An 18,086-nucleotide genomic window follows, 5' to 3' on the forward strand; every position below is an offset into this window, starting at 1 on the left:
ACTAACTCACGTTAAGAAAGCAAAGGCAGTGGACATAGTGCTGACTGCACCATCTCTTCAAAGGTCAAAGAAACAGGCAAACTCTACTTCACTTGCCCCATAAACCATCAGGTTTGATAAAGGAATTTTATATATATATATATATATATATATATATATAAAATTGACAGGAGATAATAGTATTTCTCCTATACCCAATATAATATAGATGTATAACCACACTACCACCATAATCTTTGGTTTAGATACAATAATAAGATGAGCCAATTTAAAAACAAAACAAAGCCCAGATAATAGTTTGTCATATTTATTTCTTAAAGCAGAAACGTCATAAAATTTAAATTTATGATAACCTTTGTCTACCTGCCTGTCTAACTACAGGTGTAGCCAACAAGGAGAAAACACATGACATAAGCAAAGCCTCACTAAACAAACAGGCGGTTGTGGTTTCAACAAAAATAAAAAGTGTAACAAATATTGGGATCAAAGGGAAATCACTCAAAATTTTATTTTTCTAAAGGTCATCAGAAATGTAAATTTTTGGTAAATAAAATAAATAAATCTAAGAGCAGATGCTCCATCATTTTGTATATAAACTAAAATGGACATGCAGCATGATTTAACTAGCTTTGGCAGGGAAGATACACTGAACAAAGGTATGCACCCTTCACAAAACTAATTAGTCAAAGAAGAGAATAATTTATATAAGGATGTCACCTTCATATTGGGAATGTTTAATGAGCTATTGTTAGATTTTATTCATTCTTTAATACATTATTAACAAATTGACTTTATTACTGTCTAATACATAAAGCAACAAAATATACAAATATCTATAGTACCTCGCTTAAAAAAAGTTTTAAAATAGAAGCTAGAAAATAAAAAGTTGGCATCAAAATCATAGGACACAACAAGTGGTTTTATTTGAGCTCACTGGGATGTGCATGTGAACAAAGCTAAGGCACTAGAACCTAACTGGTGAGTAACCCACAGACATGACCTCTTCTAACTGCTCGCATTTCTTCAAATATCACTCCAGACAAAATGGTTGCATTACTTCTTCAAATATCACTCCAGACAAAATGGTTGCATTACTTCTTTAAATATTAGTATATATAGACAAATATTTGCTTTCGGATTTAAAAAGAAAAACTGGACAAAAATAGAACTAAATAAATCTAGACCTGTTTATCACATAAAAGCAGCATCTAGGCAGCGTGAGAGAAATAAAAACAGTGTCCTCCTTCTCATATCCAGAGATTAAATTTACAAGTCTAGGTGAGGGATTTATTCATCAAAACATTTTTTTCTAACAAAATACTGAGTGATACTCTAAAACTGACATGCATATTTGATATTAAATTACATAAAGAAATGACCACCTATACAAATTGTTTGTATGCATAGTTATTAGTTGCAGTGGGGGAAAAAAAAGAAAATTAAGAAAATATTTTTGTTCATTGACTCAGCTAGGCTGGGAGCTGTTTACAACACTGAGGTCGATGAACTAAGATAAGATAATCACATACTTTAATAGTTGCATAAAGTGAAATAAAGTTCAGAACTTAAATTCATAATTTAACTTTGGCAAAAGTGTTCATACATGCTCATAAAAAATGTTATATAAAACTTTTTAAACAAAAATTATCGGAGAATAAAAAAAAAATCTTTAAAATTGTGATGTAAAGTTGTGTTAATAAAATTGAAGGTTGTCTGCCCTTAGTGTAGGGATGGTCAGTTATCTGCCCACCCAAAATAGAGGTAGGCCTATCACTTTACCCCAACTGATGACTTATTTAAATTATGCCCAAAATAAATGTGCTAAGACAAGAAAACCCACAGGCTCTATATCTCATGGTGATTGTTGGTGATTTATAAACATTTTAATAAAATGTTTAATTATAGTGCTTTTTTTTTGGTCATTTAAAAACATATATTCAAGATACAATGTTTCATTTATGGTGATTTTTTGTTGTTGTGATTTTTAAAATATTTTGAAAAACCCTGTTCAGTTTATTGTGATTTTTTTTGGCAATTAAAAAAAAAATAAGCAAAAAAAAAAAAAGGAAGGTTTAATTTATTGTGACTTTTTTAATGATTAAAAATATATTTTAAAAAACCCTGTTCAGTTTATTGGACTTATTTCAAAAAAATAATTTGAGAAACATTTATATTATAATAATTTTGTTGATATAAAAAGTAATAATTGCAAAAACCTGTTCATATGGCTCTATCAATTAAGAAAATAGTTAATTAATAACGAGGAGATTTTTGTATAACAAAACAGAAGGAGTAGCACTTGGATGAATGTTGAAAGATATTTACAAAGCAATGTCAAACCAACATTGTGCTGATGAGGGTGTATGTACAAGTAAGGTGAGAGGCAGAAAACAGTCCTAGAAGACCAGACATTCAGGCACAGGCAGAAAACACAGTCCTAGTAGACCAGACATTCAGGCACAGTCAGAAAACACAGTCCTAGAAGACCAGACATTCAGGCACAGTTAGCTACACACAATGTAATACAACAATCATGGACTTACAGGCTCAGCTCTTCTTGCTATGTAGCATCATTTTTTTAAATTAAAATTTCAATAGCGTTTAAATGTTTAAGTGTTTAGTGACTGTAACGTGAGATGAATAATTTGATGATGCATGCTGCACAGAAATAAAGTATGACTTAGGTCCGCCATTTGAGCTGATCACATATTATAACAACAAAGTCATTGGCTCTATGCACATTAATTAAATAAAAAAATACAATAAGGTTCTATAAAATATTTTCAGAATCCATCCCATCTCAACAGTGCTACAGCCAAGAGGGGGCAATCAAATGGCCTATTACACCACAGTGGGCGTTGGAAGAATCCTATGGGCCCTACAGCCTCATGTGGGACATGCCCTGTATCTTATCATATCCAGGCTACTTATGAAATAAATTAAAAAATAACAATCAAATGACTAAGTGAATGGGATGAAATGAAACAGTGAGAAATCACATGAGAAAAAAAATCACAACCAGCATCTACTGTAAGTTCTTCGCACTCATCCTTCGACAAGACTTGTAAGTTCTTGGTTCTTATCTTCATTACATTGCAGTTTTTAAACACACAATCGTCTCAGAATTTTACAAAAAAATTATGTAAAAAATGTCCAACTTATCTAAATCCAGCAGCTGCAATAAAAAAAAAGTTGAGCAATTGTGAACTTGGTGAAATGCCAGCCCAAAGCAAAAGAGATTTGTTGACTTGATTTCAGTTGTAGTCCATGTCACAACATGAAGAGTGGCAGCTTGCTAAGTTAAGAAATGATGAAATAAAAGCACTCAAAACAGAATCACTGGCTTGATCAACAGCATCACAACAGCTGAAGCAGAAAACTAGAGAATCACAGAGAGAGAGAAAGGGAAACCAGCAAGGCCTACAACTGGAATCAAGGGAAGTTACTGTTGGATTCAACATTTTGTTTTGGGTTTTTTAGCAATCACATCAATCACAAAGAAATCAAAAGGACAATTCATTAAAAGACATGTTATAATTCACTGTGGCTTTTACAAGTTTGCAGGAATTGACATAACAAAGAAATAAGTTTAACAAGATTTTCCTAATTAGGATAATTACACTAATCTAAATCTGAATGAGGTGCAGCAACAAATTAAAACATGGATAAAAATTGTCTGAAAATTTGTGAGCTTCCACCGGTCCAATGCAACAGATGCCAGTTTTATGCATAGCCTCATTTCTTGTATAAAACAATAGCATAAAACTAAAGGAATTGGGGAGTTGTTCTAAGTAAACTGGGGAGTGGTGTAGTTCTGACCATCTGGGGATTGGGGAGTTGTTCTAAGTAAACTGGGGAATTGTGTAGTTCTGACCATCTGGGGAATTGTGTTGTTCTAACCTTCTGCAATCACAGGCTGGGATATCACTAGGGACATAACACACACATCTGTTGTACACTCAAACTGCTAGAACAACAGGGGGAGTAACAACATCAGGGGCAGTAACTGGAATGTTTACATACACTTTGGACAACTGGATTGAATTAATTGACTTGGTACAGCTCAACGAATGCTGCCCTATGGAGAACCCTAATAAAAGCACATTATAATACTTAAACATTCTAGAAAAACAGCAGGAATTTAGTGAATGAAAATGTTACTAATAAGTCCATAATTGACCACTTGTGGCTGCTAGCCTATCATCCTGTGGATTGAAAACTGTTGGAGCTTGTGGTCAAGCCGTTGGTCAGCAAGTGCTCCTCAATCTGCCAGCATGGTCTTAAGTGTCTTTGATGTTGAGACATCTTGTAAATGCTTGGTTGTGTACCTAATAAGGACATCAACACATTAGTACAATCATTTAGCACAATTAGAAACTGACAATAGAAGGTAAGAGTGGCCCTGTAATTTAGGGGACAGTGCAGTCAAATGGTACCTAATCTCTGTAATAAGTTGGTTTAAGTTTAAATCCTTAGTCTCAGCTATAATGTCTGAAAAAAGTCTGATGTATGTCTGACAAAGTCAAACAAGTCTGATGTATGTTTGATGGTAGTCAAAGAGAAGTCTGATGTATTTCTGATGTGTTTGATGAAGTCAAACAAAGGTCTGATGTATGGGTTGAAGTCAAAACAAAAGTCTGTTTTTACAGTTGAAGTCAAAACAAAAGTCTGTTTTTACAGTTGAAGTCAAAACAAAAGTCTGTTATTACAGTTGAAGTCAAAACAAAAGTCTGTTTTTACAGTTGAAGCAAGTGTGACCGGCCTAATCTGATAAGAAAAGTGTGACTGATTAAGTCAGTGACAGATTAAGCCAGTGACAGATTAAGCCAGTGACTGATTAAGTCAGTGACAGATTAAGTCAGTGACTGATTAAGTCAGTGACTGATTAAGCCAGTGACTGATTAAGTCAGTGACAGATTAAGCCAATACTGATTAAGTCAGTGACAGATTAAGTCAGTGACTGATTAAGTCAGTGACTGATTAAGCCAGTGACTGATTAAGTCAGTGACAGATTAAGCCAGTGACTGATTAAGTCAGTGACAGATTAAGCCAGTGACCGATTAAGTCAGTGACTAATTAAGTCTGTGACTAACAAAAAAGCCTTACAAATAAACAGAGCAACAAGAAGAGGCTGGGTTTTGTTTACCTTAATGCATTCAACAAAGCCTCCACTTTAGTCCTCTCCTGGTCTTTCAAAAGTTTAATTGAACTTTTCATCTAATAGACAAAAAATAAAGTAGCTATTAGTCTTTTGAATTACATGGTCAAATAACTCTAATTAATTTTTTTTTATGCCAATCTTTATACTAATGTACTAACTTATACTAAGGTACCAACCTCTATACTAAGGTACCAACCTCTATACTAAGTTACCAACCTCTATACTAATGTACCAACCTCTATACTAAGGTACCAACCTCTATACTAAGGTACCAACCTCTATACTAAGGTACCAACCTCTATACTAAGGTACCAACCTCTATACTAAGGTACCAACCTCTATACTAATGTACCAACCTATACTAATGTACCAACCTCTATACTAAGGTACCAACCTCTATACTAAGGTACCAACCTATACTAAGGTACCAACCTCTATACTAATGTACCAACCTATACTAATGTACCAACCTATACTAATGTACCAACCTCTATACTAAGGTACCAACCTATACTAAGGTACCAACCTCTATACTAAGGTACCAACCTCTATACTAAGGTACCAACCTCTATACTAAGGTACCAACCTCGATACTAATGTACCAACCTATACTAATGTACCAACCTCTATACTAATGTACCAACCTATACTAATGTACCAACCTCTATACTAAGGTACCAACCTATACTAAGGTACCAACCTCTATACTAATGTACCAACCTATACTAATGTACCAACCTCTATACTAATGTACCAACCTATACTAATGTACCAACCTCTATACTAAGGTACCAACCTATACTAAGGTACCAACCTCTATACTAAGGTACCAACCTCTATACTAAGGTACCAACCTATACTAAGGTACCAACCTATACTAATGTACCAACCTCTATACTAAGGTACCAACCTCTATACTAATGAACCAACCTCTATACTAATGTACCAACCTCTATACTAATGTACCAACCTCTATACCAAGGTACCAACCGATCTATCCTTATACTAAGGTACCAACCTCTATACTAATGTACCAACCTCTATACTAAGGTACCAACCTCTATACTAAGGTACCAACCTATACTAAGGTACCAACCTATACTAATGTACCAACCTCTATACTAAGGTACCAACCTCTATACTAAGGTACCAACCTCTATACTAAGGTACCAACCTGAATACTAAGGTACCAACCTCTATACTAAGGTACCAACCTCTATACTAATGTACCAACCTCTATACTAAGGTACCAACCTCTATACCAAGGTACCAACCTCTATACTAAGGTACCAACCTCTATACTAATGTACCAACCTCTATACTAATGTACCAACCTCTATACTAAGGTACTAACCTCTATACTAATGTACCAACCTCTATACTAAGGTACCAACCTCTATACTAAGGTACCAACCTCTATACTAAGGTACCAACCTCTATACTAATGTACCAACCTCTATACTAAGGTACCAACCTCTATACTAAGGTACCAACCTCTATACTAAGGTACCAACCTATACTAAGGTACCAACCTCTATATTAAGGTACCAACCTCTATACTAAGGTACCAACCTCTATACTAAGGTACCAACCTCTATACTAAGGTACCAACCTCTATACTAATGTACCAACCTCTATACTAAGGTACCAACCTATACTAAGGCACCAACCTCTATATTAAGGTACCAACCTCTATACTAAGGTATCAACCTCTATACTAAGGTACCAACCTCTATACTAAGGTACCAACCTCTATACTAAGGTACCCACCTCTATACTAAGGTACCAACCTCTATACTAATGTACCAACCTCTATACTAATGTACCAACCTCTATACTAAGGTACCAACCTATACTAAGGCACCAACCTCTATATTAAGGTACCAACCTCTATACTAAGGTACCAACCTCTATACTAAGGTACCAACCTCTATACTAATGTACCAACCTCTATACTAATGTACCAACCTCTATACTAAGGTATCAACCTATACTAAGGTACCCACCTCTATACTAATGTACCAACCTCTATACTAAGGTACCAACCTATACTAATGTACCAACCTCTATACTAATGTACCAACCTCTATACTAAGGTACCCACACCTATACTAAGGTACCCACCTCTATACTAATGTACCAACCTCTATACTAATGTACCAACCTCTATACTAAGGTACCAACCTATACTAATGTACCAACCTTTATACTAAGGTACCAACCTGAATACTAAGGTACCAACCTCTATACTAAGGTACCAACCTCTATACTAATGTACCAACCTCTATACTAAGGTACCAACCTCTATACTAATGTACCAACCTCTATACTAATGTACCAACCTCTATACTAATGTACCAACCTCTATACCAAGGTACCAACCGATCTATCCTTATACTAAGGTACCAACCTCTATACTAATGTACCAACCTCTATACTAAGGTACCAACCTCTATACTAAGGTACCAACCTCTATACTAAGGTACCAACCTATACTAAGGTACCAACCTATACTAATGTACCAACCTCTATACTAAGGTACCAACCTCTATACTAAGGTACCAACCTCTATACTAAGGTACCAACCTGAATACTAAGGTACCAACCTCTATACTAAGGTACCAACCTCTATACTAATGTACCAACCTCTATACTAAGGTACCAACCTCTATACCAAGGTACCAACCTCTATACTAAGGTACCAACCTCTATACTAATGTACCAACCTCTATACTAATGTACCAACCTCTATACTAAGGTACTAACCTCTATACCAATGTACCAACCTCTATACTAAGGTACCAACCTCTATACTAAGGTACCAACCTCTATACTAAGGTACCAACCTCTATACTAATGTACCAACCTCTATACTAAGGTACCAACCTCTATACTAAGGTACCAACCTCTATACTAAGGTACCAACCTATACTAAGGTACCAACCTCTATATTAAGGTACCAACCTCTATACTAAGGTACCAACCTCTATACTAAGGTACCAACCTCTATACTAAGGTACCAACCTCTATACTAATGTACCAACCTCTATACTAAGGTACCAACCTATACTAAGGCACCAACCTCTATATTAAGGTACCAACCTCTATACTAAGGTATCAACCTCTATACTAAGGTACCAACCTCTATACTAAGGTACCAACCTCTATACTAAGGTACCCACCTCTATACTAAGGTACCAACCTCTATACTAATGTACCAACCTCTATACTAATGTACCAACCTCTATACTAAGGTACCAACCTATACTAAGGCACCAACCTCTATATTAAGGTACCAACCTCTATACTAAGGTACCAACCTCTATACTAAGGTACCAACCTCTATACTAATGTACCAACCTCTATACTAATGTACCAACCTCTATACTAAGGTATCAACCTATACTAAGGTACCCACCTCTATACTAAGGTACCAACCTCTATACTAATGTACCAACCTCTATACCAAGGTACCAACCGATCTATCCTTATATTAATGTACTAACCTCTATACTGGATGTTTTAGTGAAGGCTCCCAATGGATGAACATGGTCATAAAGAATGATAACTCCTACCATCACCCTCAGACAAAACAACCTTGTCTCCTCCTTCATTCTTGACTTGTACTCACTGCAGATGATAGGGTAAAGACATTTATAGGGAATAGGTGAAGCTATTTGAGGGAAATATAGTTTAACATTTGTGGGGAATAGGTATAGAGGGAAATATTTATATACATACAAGATATATGTAAAGACATGTGGGAAATAAACTAGGGACAATCCTCTTTAATTCATCATTCAATTAATATTTTATCTCTTCTTATTCTTTATATCAGTAAATTAAAGCGCAACAGACATGCAACAAAAATTGTCCAAATAGAAAAATGTGCAAATACAAATCCTTTACACTAATGAGGTTTCATTTAATTATATTTTGTGGAAAGGTGTTTTATAATTCTACATTTTACATGTGGCCATTCTTTGCTGTCATCTTAAACAATCAATTTAAAAAAATATCCCCAAGAACATTTATTTCTTACACAAATTAAGTTGTGTATTTTTCTAGTCACCAAATCAACCAATGTAAACTTATGTTAACAGTTGAACTGCTGTAGAAACTTACTCATTCTCAATCATGACCCTACAAATGTTGGCCATCATACTCAAACAGTCTGTGGTTTGTTCCAGAGGTAGATCTTTGTGCTGAAATAACAGGTCTTTGTTGTAAACACAGCATTCTTTAATCAGGGTTAAACCATCCTTTAATCAGGGTTAAATCTTTAATCATGGCTACACCATTCTTTAATCAAGGTTAAACCATTCTTTAATCTTGGCTACACCAATCTTTAATGTTGGCTAAACCATTCTTTAATGATGGATAAACCATTCTTTAATGATGGATAAACCATTCTTTAATGATGGCTAAACCATTCTTTAATCTTGGCTAAACCAATCTTTAATCATGGATAAATCATTCTTTAATCAGGGTTAAACCATTCTTTAATCTTGGCTAAACCATTCTTTAATGATGGCTAAACCATTCTTTAATCAGGGTTAAACCATTCTTTAATGATGGATAAACCATTCTTTAATCAGGGTTAAATCATTCTTTAATCAGGGTTAAATCTTTCTTTAATCAATGTTAAACCATTCTTTAATTAAAGTTAAACCATTCTTTAATCTTGGCTAAACCAATCTTTAATGATGGATAAACCATTCTTTAATCTTGGCTAAACCAATCTTTAATGATGGATAAACCATTTTTTAATGATGGCTAAACCATTCTTTAATCTTGGCTAAACCATTCTTTAATGATGGCTAAACCATTCTTTAATCTTGGCTAAACCATTCTTTAATGATGGCTAAACCATTGTTTAATGATGGCTAAACCATTCTTTAATGTTGGCTAAACCATTCTTTAATGATGGATAAATACAGTCAAATTATATTTAAAAAAATCTACACTTGACAATCTAATTTAGCTGGTAATTAACACAGTAAAGCTGTTACAAAAAAAAAAGTACTTGAGGAAGAAATTAATCTGATAATTAAACACTGTAAAACTGTTGAAAGTGTAAAAAAATGAAGTACTTGAGAAACAAATTTGGCTGTGACATCACTGAGTGACTTCAGCATAGGAGTAGACTGAGCGTAGAATAAAGACATCCTGTTTGCTAACTCGTTGGATACATGTTCCTCTCCTTCTTGAATCTCATCCTGTTAATTGATTCAGGGAAAGAACATTACACTTCCTCATTTCTCTGATAACATTTAGCATAGAACAGAGCAATAGTTAGACACTAATGTAAGACTGTTTAAACAGTCGGTAGTAAAATACTAATATACTTTTGTCCCGAGCAGATTTTATGATCTATCAGCGTGAGAATTATATTTGAGCCCAACAAATGACTTAGTGGTCAATAGAAAGACAGGGAACACAGTCAACACTTGAATCTTTCACACCCATTTGTACATTTTACTTCCTTTTCTGTTGTTCTACAGCCTCAAGTTTGACACTTCAGTGGCTGCCTTGAGGGGACAAACTTATCAGATGGGACATATTTAGTTACATATACAACTACAGGGGACACATTCAGTTACATATACAACTACAGGGGACACATTCAGTTACATATACAACTACAGGGGACACATTCAGTTACATATACAACTACAGGGGACACATTCAGTTACATATACAACTACAGGGGACACATTCAGTTACATATACAACTACAGGGGACACATTCAGTTACATATGCAACTACAGGGGACACATTCAGTTACATATGCAACTACAGGGGACACATTCAGTTACATATACAACTACAGGGGACACATTCAGTTACATATACTACTACAGGGGACACATTCAGTTACATATGCAACTACAGGGGACACATTCAGTTACATATACAACTACAGGGGACACATTCAGTTACATATACAACTACAGGGGACACATTCAGTTACATATACAACTACAGGGGACAAATTTAGTTCTATATAGGACTACGTGGGACTAATTCAGTTCTATATAGGACTACAGCAGACAAATTCAGTTGGATTTAGAACTACAGGATACAAATTCAGTTCTATCTAGAACTACAGGGGACAAACTTATCAGAAGGGACATATTCAGTTACAAATAAGACTCACTTGAAATGTGTTCAATTTAATTAAACTCTTGGCCTGTTAAAGTTTGCAATAAAGATTTTTTTTTTTACCTCATTTGCCATTTTTCTTCTATTTAAAGTTCTTCTGTAATAGCTGAAATCATTCTGCATTGCTGGGGTAGTCATCTAAGAGAGAGGAGATAATGGATCATTGACTTCTACTTAGCACACTTCATTGTGATTATAAATACACATTCAAAATACATTCATTGAAAACTTTCAGTTACATTAATAAAATAATATGATGATCCACATTATACCGTTACACAAATCCCCCCCCCCCCCCCCATTACAATTTTTACAATGAGAACCATTTGGCAGTCAATTAAAATTCGCGTTTTTTAAAATTAGAAAAAAAAAATGACCATTTTGTTGTTTTACAATTTTTTTTCTGTTGGATTTAAAACTTTTATCAGTACAACAAAATCTACATGTGCTCACCTTAATGTCATCAAATCAGTTCAACTCACCTTAATGTCATCAAATCAGTACAACAACTCACCTTAATGTCATCAAATCAGTACAACAACTCACCTTAATGTCATCAAATCAGTACAACAACTCACCTTAATGGCATCAAATCAGTACAACAACTCACCTTAATGTCATTAAATCAGTACAACAACTCACCTTAATGTCATCAAATCAGTACAACAACTCACCTTAATGTCATCAAATCAGTACAACAACTCACCTTAATGTCATTAAATCAGTACAACAACTCACCTTAATGTCATCAAATCAGTACAACAACTCACCTTAATGTCATTAAATCAGTACAACAACTCACCTTAATGGCATCAAATCAGTACAACAACTCACCTTAATGTCATTAAATCAGTACAACAACTCACCTTAATGTCATCAAATCAGTACAACAACTCACCTTAATGTCATCAAATCAGTACAACAACTCACCTTAATGTCATTAAATCAGTACAACAACTCACCTTAATGTCATCAAATCAGTACAACAACTCACCTTAATGTCATTAAATCAGTACAACAACTCACCTTAATGTCATTAAATCAGTACAACAACTCACCTTAATGTCATTAAATCAGTACAACAACTCACCTTAATGGCATCAAATCAGTACAACAACTCACCTTAATGTCATCAAATCAGTACAACAACTCACCTTAATGGCATCAAATCAGTACAACAACTCACCTTAATGTCATTAAATCAGTACAACAACTCACCTTAATGGCATCAAATCAGTACAACAACTCACCTTAATGTCATCAAATCAGTACAACAACTCACCTTAATGTCATCAAATCAGTACAACAACTCACCTTAATGGCATCAAATCAGTACAACAACTCACCTTAATGGCATCAAATCAGTACAACTCACCTTAATGTCATTAAATCAGTACAACAACTCACCTTAATGTCATCAAATCAGTACAACAACTCACCTTAATGTCATCAAATCAGTTCAACTCACCTTAATGTCATTAAATCAGTACAACAACTCACCTTAATGTCATCAAATCAGTACAACAACTCACCTTAATGGCATCAAATCAGTACAACAACTCACCTTAATGGCATCAAATCAGTACAACAACTCAACTCACCTTAATGTCATTAAATCAGTACAACTCACCTTAATGTCGTCAAATTTCAAGACAAAGTCCAGAATTTCAGCAAACTGTTTAAAGAGTGACTGCTGCTGTTCTAGATGTTCCCTGGGAGTGAGGTCCTCGGAGCACAGTTCACCTAACAGTTCTGGTATAACTCTCTCTATCATGTACAAACAAATTGATCACTTTAGGGAGTTTTATAATATTAGGGCTACAAGACAGTAGCATTATAGTCTACATGGTAACAATGAGTGAGATGAAATACATTGTGACTAATCCTACAGGACAATTATTTATACAACTAATGACACAAAGTTTGGTACAACTGTTGGTTAAACTATTGGCTTAAATTTTTGTACAACTATAGAAAGAATAACTGGTGAGGCTATTAGTAAAACTACTGACAAACTTATTTGTACAATTACTGTTCGAACTATTTGTACAACTACTGTTTCAACTAATTGTACAACTACTGTTACAATTATTTGTACAACTACTGTTTCAACTAATTGTACAACTACTGTTACAACAATTTGTACAACTACTGTTACAACTCACCCAACTCAAGGGAAAATTCAAAAAACTTTTTAAGTTTAGAAACCAGTGGAGTCACAGACTGCCAGGCTTTGTCCTGTAGGTCCTCTATTTTAGGGTTGGATATGGCCTGCAAAACAAGGGGTCATTCAGCATCACTCACTCTACATCTTTATTCAACATCACTCACTCTACATCTTTATTCAACATCACTCACTCTACATCTTTATTCAACCTCACTCCACATCTTTATTCAACATCACTCACTCTACATCTTTATTCAACATCACTCCACATCTTTATTCAACATCACTCACTCTACATCTTTATTCAACATCACTCCACATCTTTATTCAACATCACTAACTCTACATCTTTATTCAACATCACTCACTCTACATCTTTATTCAACATCACTCACTCTACATCTTTATTCAACATCACTCACACCTTCATAAAACCTCAGTCTCTCTATTTGTTCACTCAACAAAATACTGACCATCCTAATTTCCTCTGTGGCCCCACTGTATCTCTGTATCTCCAGCAGAACCTCCTGGGCCATATCAAGGACTTTCTTGACCATCAGCCAAACACGTTCTTCTGATGGCGATGGCTGAGCATCTAAGGAAATTAAAATAAAATGACCAGCCTGTACCAGTGGAGCAATAACTTCACTTATTTTACCATTTAAAATACTCACTTTCAAAATCAACAAAAATATTGTCTGAATGTTTAGATGGAGGGTCATTGTTCAGCAGGATGCGTAATAAGTTTCCCATCTTATCTGAAAAATTGTAAAAATAAATTGAAATTATCGAGGTCTCACATGTGATTCAGTTTAGTCATCTATTGTAGTAGCCCAACCTATCCTTAGTGTAAATTGGTCTTTTAACTATAAAACCAATATAGTAGCCATAGTGCTTATAAGGGTCATCTATAAATGGTGTCATGCTTTTGGATTATTTTTACCCCCCCCCCCCCCCGTCGCACATCATCACAAAAAGCCAGACCCCCCAAAATGACATCTTATAATGCAAAAGTGTGACGTCACACCATCTGAACCCCCCTCCCCCACAAAACTCCCCTCCTCCTATGAGTGTGCCATCATTTATGGAAGACCCCACAGAGAAGCCCAGGGTGCAGTTTGACCAATGATTCTAGTATCCCTGACCATCTGCACAGTAAACCCAATCAGCAAACTCCAGGTGCTAGGATAGCCACAGAAATTTAAAAAACTAAATTACAGTAACAAAAAGTATAAGAAAGTGGCTATTCAGACCCGGGTCCTAATAGCCCCAGCCGCTACTGGGAACTGGGTCCATATAGCCATGGCTGCTATTTGAACCTGGCATTAAGTTTGGTCTATATAGCTACACACTCTTATAACCTGTATTAAAATAATACTTCTTATGTTTATTTGATTTATCTTGTGGATTTGCTAGTATTTTGTTGTTTTATTGTGTTTTTTAAATATTTTTGTGGATTTGCTAGTGTTAGGTCCTTCTATTTTTTAAATACCATATATTCAGCTCTATAAACAAAAAAAATAAATATTGAATAATTAATAAATAATATTGTGGCCGAGTTGAGAAAGTCGAGCCTCCCAAATCTATGAAGTTGCAAACAAGTATTTCCCATTGCTTGTTCAGAACAGGCCACAACAGACTAAAACAGCACATGCATAAAAAAACTAAAAATTGGGTGTGGCGAAATATGCCCTTGTGGCAAGGCCCCATAGAATACGGAGCACGTCCTTCAAGTCGAGATCCAAACACTGGCCCCTACACACCCCACTCAAGGAAAAACTATATGGGGCACCCGCTCATCTGGAGACCACAATCTAGTTCATACACGAAGTTGGGCTTGTTGTTTAACTCCTCCATCATATACTTAATTAAGAACGAAGAAGAAGAAGAAAGAAGAAGCAAACGAGTATTTCCCATTGGCTGTTCTGTCTCGATAATGGCTTTGAATTGCTGTTATTCTTTTTTTAAATTGCTTGTTTTAGTTTTATAGATTCTATATCTTTTCTAGATTTAGATTTTTAAAAACATGCCAATTCTAAATGCTGTTTCTCATATGATTGCCCACTCACGTTTTCTTGTCAGTGCGAGAAAAATATTGACATGGTCTAGCTAGGGACACTGTGCGTTCACATTGGTTTAAAATATGAATAGTGTATACGTATAACATACGTCATTGCAATACCATTGCTATCTTAATCTACCCTGCAAGATGAAAAACATTTTTGGGGTCATCTTGAGTTCAAATTCAAATTTATTCAAACAACGGTTACAATTGTAGGCACAAAGGCCTTTTTTCACATTGGCCGTTTAAACAAATAAAGCAGTAACATAGCACTAAAAATGTGGAATAAAGAAACAATGTTACATAGTTATCATACATAATGAGATAAAAAAGAGAATATAATAGATGAATGAGAAATGTTACAATGAGTCAGTTAGGTCATTAAATAATTTTAGTTTTAGTTTAGATTTTAATATATTTTCAGATCTAGATAGCTTTATTTTATTAGGAAGATTGTTCCACAAATTAGAACCAGAGTAGACGAAGCTATGTTTTTGGAAAAAAGTTGAATATGGGAATGGTAAATTAAGACGACGATTTAATTTTATGTTAAAAGAAAATAGATCTGATAAGTAAGAGGGGGCTGTTTCGTGGAATATTTTATATAAGAAAATTGATTTAGTATATATTATCTTTTTATTTAATGGAAGTACTTTAGTTGTAAGAAAAGAATCCAGACTACTAGACAAGCCAGTAACCAGTTTTATAGCCCTTTTTTGTAAAGAAAGAAGAGGACGCTGCTTAGTTATAAAGCTGCCGCTCCACACTACAGAAGCATAATCCAACCTAGATTGAATAAAAGCTTCATAAAAAACCAGCCTGCTCCTATAGTCGAGAAAGTTTTTTATCCTTGCTAATTGAAAGGTTGTCTTTAATAAGGACATTTTTTAAAATGAATATGGTCGGACCAAGTGAGGTTGTGATCTATAAACAATCCTAGACATTTGTAACTATCTACCTGTTCAATGTTTGAATTGGTTATATATTGCTTCAATTACAGCGTACTACCACACATGCGAGATATTAGTGTTCAAATCAAGAAAACGGGCCTAATTTTAGCTATTTTATACAATTAATATTTTTTTAAAATTTTCACTGATAGGCCTATAAAATCAAATTCATTTGAAAAAAAAAATAAAGCACATTTTTACATATGGACTCAACATTCACTCAGTCAGAGAAGTTTATATCATAGACCATATATAATAGACCTATTGACTCCCGTTTGCCATGACATTTGTCAGGAATGATATCGGGTATTTAAAGCAAGATCTCAAGATATCATTTAGAATTACAAGAAAAAAAATCACAACAACAGAAAAGGTATATTCTGCATCTTAAAAGAATTATTGTTTAACTAAATCTTAATAATTTTATTGGCTGGTCCGAATAGCGGCGGAGGCTATAAGGAAGGACACTGGTCCCAATAGGGGCTGTTTCGGACCAGGGTCAGAATAGATGCAGCCAAAATATAAGGCCTAACATCCACTAATTGAATTATTAGATTTTAGAATGCATAACTGGTAATTACTAATAATTATAATAATTGCTTAGGCCTAAGCCTGACATTTATTTTACAATTGTATTAGAATTATTTACACTAGCTAGGTCATAGGCATGATTTTATCATAGAGTGATAGATATATTACATCCAGGGTTAGGCCTCAGGACAGGTAATAGTTTAAAATACTTAATCAAGATTCTAAACTAATCTAAACCCTAACTAAAAATACAGAGGTTTGAAGGTATCGATAATAGCTACTAGCTAGACTCTTCCAAAAATAGATGTGTTAGGTTGTTAGGCTAGTGGAATTGTAATCTCGAATTGTGACGAATAGTTTTATGGTTAGAAATAAGGGTTAGGCATATGGTAAGACTAGGGTTGGGGTTAGCAATGACAAAAAATTGACATTAGCAAGCCATGTGTGTATTTTTAATTATAAATTATGGCATATTCTAGCCGGAAAAAGATATGCATGCGCAATGAAGAGAAACTACTGTCTTCATTGGCGGCAATGTTTTCAATGGTACTCCGCATACGTGTGTTTATAAAATACAAACCGCAGAACCCTAACCCTTACCATAACACCAGCTATTAATTAAAGTCACTGCGCATGCGCAGAAGTATGATTGACTTTAGTAATTTCTGCCAAAAAAATCTTTTTCCGAGTAGGCCTAGTCACTTCGATCAATTATTAGTATTAATTAGATCTATTGTATTAAAATTATTAAATTAAGATTAGAACTTCAGAAGACCTAAAAAAATTAATTATAATTAAATTAAAATGAACAAGGAAGCTTTATTTACTATATTAAATTCATCTTGATAATAAACCACATGAAATGATTTCTATAAAGTATATGTTTTACTTTTACCAGCTTAAATTACAAAGCATGCATCTTAAAAATAGATGTCGATTATTTTACCATAAAGACTGATTTACTCCTTATAATGTGGGACGACTTCCTACTGTAAATTAGTTGACAGCCATAAGCCTGGCTAGTGGTCCTCTATTAGTATTACATATAT

General features: G+C 34.5%; 1 protein-coding gene across 1 annotated transcript; it reads right to left on the bottom strand.

Moving 5' to 3' along the window:
• Window positions 1-291: 291 nt before the first annotated feature.
• On the bottom strand, window positions 292-18,073 carry LOC131940549 (CYFIP-related Rac1 interactor B). Its single transcript, XM_059299222.1, has 11 exons — window positions 17,984-18,073; window positions 14,169-14,252; window positions 13,968-14,089; window positions 13,493-13,598; window positions 12,958-13,094; window positions 11,391-11,465; window positions 10,255-10,380; window positions 9,287-9,366; window positions 8,668-8,791; window positions 5,147-5,217; window positions 292-4,328 (listed from the first exon to the last, which is right to left on the bottom strand). The coding sequence occupies exons 2-11, from the start codon at window positions 14,245-14,247 to the stop codon at window positions 4,262-4,264; spliced, it is 987 nt and encodes a 328-aa protein (XP_059155205.1). The 5' UTR covers window positions 14,248-14,252; window positions 17,984-18,073; the 3' UTR covers window positions 292-4,261.
• Window positions 18,074-18,086: the final 13 nt, after the last annotated feature.

This window comes from Physella acuta, unplaced genomic scaffold, assembly GCF_028476545.2.
Source record: "Physella acuta isolate Inbredline_101_S28 unplaced genomic scaffold, ASM2847654v3 ptg000322l, whole genome shotgun sequence".
NCBI classification, from domain to species: Eukaryota; Metazoa; Mollusca; class Gastropoda; family Physidae; genus Physella; species Physella acuta.